Below are 8,664 nucleotides of genomic sequence, written 5' to 3' on the forward strand. Positions count from 1 at the left end.
GAATTTATTCACTATTATTACTAATTTTATTTGACACATAGAAAAGGAAGATTAGAGATATGGTCAACGTAAATAATGCCATAAATGCTTTGAAGCATTTATAGCATTACGTTGATCTATATCTCTAATCTTTGGTTGGCCAATTCGTAAATTTTTTTCTACTGATTGGTCAATCAAATGCTTCAAAGCATTTGTAATGAGACTTTAACCGCACCCTATTATTTAGAATTTAGAAATAACGAATTATATAATTTAAAATTTTGTTCGAAAATAAAATAAAATTTGGTACGAAACGCGATTGAATTAATTATCGATTAAGATAATCGGAATTTGATCGAATTAAGTAACCCTTACTCGTTCCAAACCATTTATTATTGTTCACCTAAAAAAGTAGCAAATCTAGATATAAATGATCAAATTAATGATAAGACATACATGAATAAACAAATTTTTTGTTTCAGATCTATTTATTCTTTTCTCTCTATGTTCAAAATTGCATATCTCACATTATGAATTGAAATAGTTGTTTTACTTAATTGCGCGAAATGTATTTTGTTATTCATTCGATGATGTGCGTTATATTGTTATTCGATCTTCATTCCCTTTTGCGAAGTATGTAAGAACACAACTCATGTGAATACTCGTATTGAATATTAGCGCATTGTAAGTAGAATGTATATACGTGGTGTTCACAAATTGTTATATTTATTTAGCTAATTGGTATGACATCAGGTTATCATTAACTAAAAAACGTTACTTATCTTTTAGTATATCTTTTACCAACTCCGATTAACTTAATCGACCGATTAGTCCATTGAAATTGGCCAATCGCCATCTGTCGTCAAACAAAATGACAAATGCGATTGGTCAATTCCAATGGACTAATCAGCCGATTAAGTTAATCGGAGTTGATAAAAGTGGCCCTTAGTGAATTAAATTTCCTATAGATGTTGCTTTGTAGCTATATAATAGATAGTAGCGTTTAATAGATATTATATGATACAAAATAATTTGTGAGAGAATTTATAAAATTAAATTACCGTTGAGAAGAAATCAATTTCAAATTCCAACTAAAAATAATCTTTTCTCGTATTATATTATCATTTTTAGATCACCCTATATAAACGTGTGTAGTGTATAGAAAATCGCGGACACTTTCTTTATTCGGCGCGCGTGCATATGGGAATGCATCGACGCAGCATGTATGCGTACATATGCACCTGAATCTCACGGGATATTGCAAGACTGCAGCCGAATTCGACATTATATCTCAGCGAGAGTTTCGATTCATTATCAGTAATGCACCACAGTGTTCCTAATTACCATGACGCACTGTGCATGCGTCTCTTAAATATTTACGCGTAACTGATTACAGTTTGTGGAAAATATTTTTAATTGTGAACACACGTGATAGTTATCACGATTAAACTATAATATTTATTTTGAGAATACACACATTTTTGTGAATAGATTATTCATTTTAATCATTGAAATGTACAGTGGTTTTAATTGTGTATTAACCCTTAATACACACGTCTTTGGGTCATTCGTGTCCTGCGCATTTCTTTTCTTTAAAATACCGAGAGCACCTGGTCAAATACCGGTCTCTTTTCTATTCCTAAAAAAAAAAGTTTGGCATCTAAAGAACAAGTTTTGTGCGTTGCCGACCTCAATTCGTATGTATTCTTTGTAACTAGAATAATTCCGAAGTTTACCTCTGGGTCACAAATGACCCATCATGTGTATAGAGTGTACATTTTTGTAACTAAAAAAATTTTATTTTTTTCTTTATTTTCAATTAATTCTCGTTTGTATGCGGGAATATTTCGTGAATTATTAAAAAAAGAACTTAACCCTAGAATTAGCTCCCAACATATTAGCTCCTAATAAACACAATGGTTTTTGGCACCCTTGTGTTAAATATTGTCTGTAATGTTATAAAGAATATTTTCCTAATAAATTATAAATTTTAACACACAATAGCAATAATAAAATTCATTGTTTAAAATGCAATATATCTTTAATTTATAGCCATTTATGCATATTAAAAAAATATTATAGGTTACTAAATAACTAAATTTTTTGAACAGCCGACACTTGAACTATTTTTTCCTTTTGTAGTTTGGAATGTCAACTTTAAGATATTGAAACATATTTTTCCTTTATTTTTGTTTCAGAGTTTTACATTTTTGTATGAAAAAGTGAATTTTTCTCATTTTGTTAACTATATTTAATTATAATAATTTATAGACATACAATTTGTTATAAATATATGCAACTTTACAAACTTTCTAAAGATGTCAAAATATATGTAAAAATCGTTTAATAATTTTTATAAACTTGTAAAAGTGATGGAAATTAACCCAAAACACGAATGACCGAACGTGTACAGTATAAGGATGCCCAAAACTAAGATGTGTACTAAGGGTTAAATATTGTTTGATAAACTAAAACAATAAACATTGTTCTGGTTAATGAAAAGATGAGCGATAGGCAAGCCATAACAGGTAGCGGAAGTATGTTGCTGTCGAAAGCGACTGTAATTACGCATAACGATAGCGCTTACGTAATGCATATTTAAGTCGATGTCGGTGGCGGTGTTGCAGAAATTCAAAGGAAATGGCGCCGTTTTCTGTTGTTGCATGATTTTTCAGCACGAACGGCATTGAGATTGCATAATGCCTTTTGTACTCTTTTACATAAAGTATGAATGCAGTAGCTTCACAGTATACAATCATTAATAATTTTTCAACGTGAACTTAAATAAGAAATAACTTTCGTTAGTTTCAATCAAAATATCGGTTTTATATTAAAATGTTATTTTTTATAAAAATTTAATTTTCAACGAATATTAATTATTGTAAAATAGATTGACTGGTATTATAGGTTTTTTATAGTGATTAATTTGATATAAAATTATTTTGTTATTTTATTTATTAGCATTTACGTAAATCGAAGAAGCATTAATGATTCTCATTCAAACAATTTTTGAAAAATCTGTTACAACAAAATTTAGAATAAATTATAACAATAATAAAAAAAAAAACTTACCTTTTGAAAATTGTCGATAAAGAAATTAATATTAATAACTGTTTTGCAATTTGTTTGCTTGGTGGTAGCACAAGTCAAGCTTAGTTTCTTTAAAGAGATCCTAAAGTCATCTGTTTTATCGACTTATACACATACGATTTACATGTCACAACTTTACTACATACTATTACCTCAATATTGCACTCATATATTCGCATAAATTTTTGTAAAGCATTTTTGTATCGATTACCCCGGATCAACAATAGTTGTTTTAAGCTTTAAGGGCCACTGACACCAAGCTCAGTTAACTTAACTGGCCAGTTAGTCCATCAGAATTGACCAATCGCATTTGTCATTTTGTTTGAAGCAAACAAAGTGACAAATGCGATTGATCAATTCCAATGGACTAACTGGCCAGTTAAGTTAGCTGAGCTTGGTGACAGTGGCCCTAAGTCGTAAGAAATTACCCCGGCTCTACAATAGGTGTTTTAAGTCTTAAGTCGTAACAAATTGATCAATTACAGTCGAATTCAAGGAGAATTATCGACTACGATTCGTCCATTTCTTATGACTTAAAACTTAAAACTCTATTGTCCGGGGTTACCCTGGATCTACAATAGAGTTTTAAGTTTTAAGTCATAAGAAATAAATGAATCGTAATCGATAATTCTCCTCGAATTCGACTGTAATTGGTCAATTTGTTACGATTTAAGACTTACGGAAGGTGTGTGCCATGGCCTTAACAGAAAGCGCGGAACGCCTCTGATTGGTTACGCGAAACGCATTACGCGGAAAATATCAACCCATGTAACCGCAGTCGTATTCCTTAAGGCCATCACACGTACAAAAATTTTAGTCGTAATCAGTCGTAATCATAAGGTCGCAAGCGAATCAACCAATCACAATCAAAATTACGATCTCGCGTTTCAAAACGCTCGACTGTGATTGGCTGATTTGCTTACGGCCTTAAGGCCATCACACGTACAAAAATTTTAGTCGGTATCGTAAGGTCGCAAACAAATCGATCAATCATAATCAAAATTAAGATCTCCCGTTTTTAAACGCTCGACTGTGATTGGCTTACAGTCTTACGATTACGACTAAAATTTTTGTACGTGTGATGGCCTTTATGATTACAACTAAAATTTTTTTACGTGTGATGGCCTTTAGGGCCATGGCACACAAAAAAACTTAAGCAGTAAAACGTAAGCAGTAAGGAAATCAACAGTTGGATTCGCTATTGCTTATGTTACGGCCTTACCGACTCTACGGTGATTGGTCAATTCGCTTACTGCTTAAGTTTTTTTGTGTGCCATGGTCCTTATTCCTTCTATTGTGGCTGCATCTTAAGTACAAGAAATGAATGAAAGATGTCACCATTATCGAGTTGGAATTAAAATCTGTACTATCGACCTCAATCAAGTTCGGCCCATGATATAAAGACTTTATACCATGGTTCGGCCGTTCTCTCTCTCTCTCTCTCTCTCTCTCTCTCTCCTCTCTCTCTCTCTCGATCCAGATTCCAACACTCCCTTAATATCTATTTTCAGGGCAGAGCGATGCTTATTTCTGATAATTTTTTTTGTTTTATGCAAAAACACGAATAAGCCTAATTTTATTGATTTTTGAGTTGTGATAGCTAAACTGTATAATCACCAACTTGTATGTCTTTTTATTTGATTTATTTAAACATGTCACATACCTATACATGTCATATTTATATACCTAGCAGTAGGGAATTTTCTTTGATATATATTTAATTCCATACTTTTTTACTTGATTATTAAGACTACGTTCTAACACAATAATGTTTAACGATACAAATGATCAGCATGAATATTACTAGCAATTTCGGATTCCCACTTATCTCCATTGTTTAAAAGTTTTTCTTTGTTGTACAGCATTTCTTCATGAGTTTCGGTTGAAAATTCGAAGTTGGGACCCTGTGAAACAATTCATTTATTAATATAAAATACTCCCATCCTTATATACACATATATATATATATTACTCTTTCCAATGATTCTGCCTCTTTATTAACAAAAAATAGCATCTACCTCAACAATAGCATCTACTGGACAAGCTTCCTGACAAAAGCCACAATAAATACATTTTGACATATCAATATCATATCTTGTAGTTCGTCGAGATCCATCTGCTCTTTCTTCTGCCTCAATTGTAATAGCTTGCGCAGGACATATTGCTTCACATAATTTACAAGCAATACATCTTTCTTCCCCAGAAGGATATCTGAAGAATCCTCAAAAAATTCAATAAATTTAACGTTTAAATATTTTGTATTTGGAAAAATCTATTTAATTATGTTTTTTTTTTTCATATTGTAACATCAACACTAGGCCACAAATGTTTTAAAAATAAAAGTTATATTATCTTATTCTATAATAAGTAATAATCTATATTTATATAATTAGCTATAACTTGTATCTTATTAATTATTATTACATATAAATCATATTAAAATGTCAAAATATACATAATATATAATATACTGAGTGAGTAAAAAGTCTCAGACCGGTGAAATATCTCGAGAACTAAGCATTTCCGAAAGAATGTTTCCTACAAAAAGGATTTTAAATGATCTATTTCACTGATCTGGTCAGTCTGATCTTGGGTCGCCAAAATCAGATCAAGGTCACATCGATATTTTTGATGGAACACCTTATTTTTGATTCCAGAATCTAATAGCCGATGTCGAGAGCTTTCCAAAACATTATTAATAAAATTATTTTTTATTGAATACTTTTTGAGTTATAAGGCTCGAAAGTTACAGTACCGCTGGCATTAGCATTGCGCAAGGTGTCCGACGGACGGCTAAAACCTCTTGAATGTTGTTCAGGATTATGTCCTGGATAACATTTGTCAAGATCAAAGGCCATTAGAGATTATTTCTCTTATTTTCATTTTTGCACTAAATGAAAATAAGAGGTACAACCTCCAATGGCTTTGATCTTGACAAATGATATCCAGGACACGATCCTAAACAACATTCAAGAAATTTTAGCCGTCGCGCGTTGATCGGACATCTTGCATAATGATAATGTCAGCAATACTGTAACTTTCAAACCTCATAACTCGAAAAGTACTTTATGAAAAATAACTTTGTTGTAGCGTTTTGAAAAGCTCTTGACACTAGCTATTAGATTCTGGAATCAAAAATAGGGTGTTCCATTTAAAAAAAATCGATTTAACTTTGACCTGACCTTGGCAACGTCATCTAAGGTCAGACTGATCGGATTAGTGAATAGATCATTTAAAACCTTACAACTTTTGTAGAAAACATTTCTTTCGGAAAGGCTTAGTTTTCGAGATATTTCACTGGTCCGGGACTTTTTACTCACCCTGTGTATGTATATATATATATATATATTGTGTGTGTGTGTGTGTGCGTGCGTGCGCGTGGGTGTGTGTGTGTGTGTAAAAGTATTTTATATATACTTTTGGTTTATGTATCTATACGTACCTCCTTAACGCATGTTCTCCCCTAAATCTAGGACTCAAAGGTCCTTTTTCAAAAGGATAATTTATCGTTGCTGGTTCCCTAAATATTTGAGATATAGCAATTCCCATTCCTCGAATAATTTCAAGAAGAAACATATGTGTAGTTGCTGCTTCCATAATACCTGTCCAGGTTTTATCTTTTTCTTCGTTTACATAGTAATATTTACCTCGACTCAAACATATGTTTACACTATTTGGGACAATCCTAAGGAATCCTGGTGCTAAAACATTTATAATTCTTAAAATTATCATTATTTCTTATTGAAAATAATAAGAAATCCTCTTTATTACAAATTGAACAATTTTGATGACAAAGTGACAGTCTAATTATGCATATTAAAGAAATAAATAAGAAAAGATATAAAAAAACTGTGCTTTGTTCAGGATCAACTAATGTATTAATTAAAATAAATTACATAACATTACATATTCTAGTAGAGAGACACAAAGAATGCTTTAAGTTTAAGTCAATATAATGGTGAATTCGATCACTCCTACTATACTGGATTAGTGCATATTAAAAGCTGCTTTATATAAAATATCTCAATGTAATGATACAATATAATCAACTTCGACAATGAAATAATACACATATATTGTTAAATAATGTGACATAATATAATTAGTATATAGTTAATTGTTTAAAATATTTATATACTTTTACATTTAACTTTGCTAATGTCATGTATAACAGCTTTTAGTATGCAAGTATAATGCAAGTGACTAAATTTGTTATATTATATATAAGTGTTTGAAGTCAATATAAATCAATATAAATCATTTATTATTCACGGAATGCCAAAAAAATAAGGGTTTATGTTGATTTGTATCACTAAATAGAAAGCATTCAAAATGAGAAGCGAAAGAGAAAGAACGGAAGAAAAATCGAGATCAGCTTCGTCACAAAATTCATATGAATATCATACCGATTTTTCCGGTTCGTGCAATTATCTGTAAAGGGCCCATCATTATCACTCAAATCTTTTAAGAGTTGATAGGATTGACCATTCACGCTCGCCGTCAATAAATTTTCTTAGAAAATCCCATCAGGACTCATTACAAAATCAGCTGATAAACTGTAATCAGTATTGCCAATTTGAAATTTTTAAATCCGTCATATGCCTCTGTAAAATACCCCAGAAATAAGCTAAGCTTGCTTTCCAGGGGTGCGTTCCAAAACTCGACTCTATCAACTCCGAGTATTATTTATCCTTGTTCTTCACCGAATGTTGAACAAGGATAAAAGGTACTCGGAGTTGATAGAGTCGAGAACAAACGCTTCGAAGCATTCTTTGATTAGTCAATTCGTAAAATTCTTTGTTCTGATTGGTCGCTCAGACGTTTCGAAGCGTTTGTAGCGTCAAGTGGACCGCAGCCAATAGTCAGACACTGTGTAAGTTGTGACGACTGTACAGAGTCGAGTTATCCTTGTTGTTTGCCAACGTTAAACAAGGATGAAACGACTCACTGTGTTACAGTGTCTGACTGTGTCCTTGCTAGAAAGCAAGCTGAAAGTAGTAAGTGTGTATGGGCCGGTTGTTTAACCTTTTGGTAAACTTTACCTGTTAGGTAAATTTGGCAATTCGTGCATGTAATCTTGCTACTTACCCAACAGGTAAAATTTATCAAAAGATGGAACAACCGGCCTTATATGTAATATATATGGGTGCGTTCAGCAGAATGCAACAGTTTTGCAACCGTTTTATGATTGTCTGCTGAACGGTCCTAGATACACTCAGGGCGGAATCCATAGACGGTGTTCAAGATTCGAGATGGTCTTAAGCTAGTGCATGAATTAATCAGAGAGCCGTATTAACAACTTAAATCTCTAATCACACTACAGGCTCCCGACTCTGACTCGACTGCCAACTCTGACTGCCGACCTATAATGGACCAATAATAATGAGACTGACTTATTATTATCGGTCCATTATGGATCGGTAGTCAGAGTTGGCAGTCGAGTCAGAGTCGAGAGCCTGTAATGTGATTACAACTTAAGGGTCACTATCATCAAGCTCAGTTGATCTAGAGTTCTAGATTTATCAGAGAGGCGCAACCGGCTTAAGTCAGTATGACAAAGGTACTAGGGAGGGTACTAAACATGGCTGACATGCT

At 32.5% G+C, this 8,664-nt stretch overlaps 1 protein-coding gene across 1 annotated transcript; it reads right to left on the bottom strand.

The window, feature by feature from the left end:
* Positions 1-4,762: 4,762 nt before the first annotated feature.
* Positions 4,763-7,651, bottom strand: ND-23 (NADH dehydrogenase (ubiquinone) 23 kDa subunit). Its single transcript, XM_018450588.1, has 4 exons — positions 7,476-7,651; positions 6,512-6,770; positions 5,088-5,280; positions 4,763-4,973 (listed from the first exon to the last, which is right to left on the bottom strand). Exons 1-4 carry the CDS (start codon positions 7,516-7,518, stop codon positions 4,842-4,844), a joined length of 627 nt encoding a protein of 208 aa, XP_018306090.1. The 5' UTR covers positions 7,519-7,651; the 3' UTR covers positions 4,763-4,841.
* Between the last annotated feature and the right edge of the window lie 1,013 nt (positions 7,652-8,664).

Source organism: Mycetomoellerius zeteki, unplaced genomic scaffold (assembly GCF_001594055.1).
Source record: "Mycetomoellerius zeteki isolate Tzet28-1 unplaced genomic scaffold, Tzet1.0 scaffold287, whole genome shotgun sequence".
NCBI lineage: Eukaryota > Metazoa > Arthropoda > Insecta > Hymenoptera > Formicidae > Mycetomoellerius > Mycetomoellerius zeteki.

Bases quoted from the DNA above. Each gene is read 5' to 3' on its own strand.
- ND-23 (XM_018450588.1), bottom strand. From the start codon at position 7,518: ATGATGGGCCCTTTACAGATAATTGCACGAACCGGAAAAATCG. The intron at 6,771-7,475 runs GTATGATATTCA...TAAATGTTTTAG, and splicing joins TGCACGAACCGGAAAAATCG to CACCAGGATTCCTTAGGATT. The intron at 5,281-6,511 runs GTACGTATAGAT...AGGATTCTTCAG, and splicing joins GGAGAACATGCGTTAAGGAG to ATATCCTTCTGGGGAAGAAA.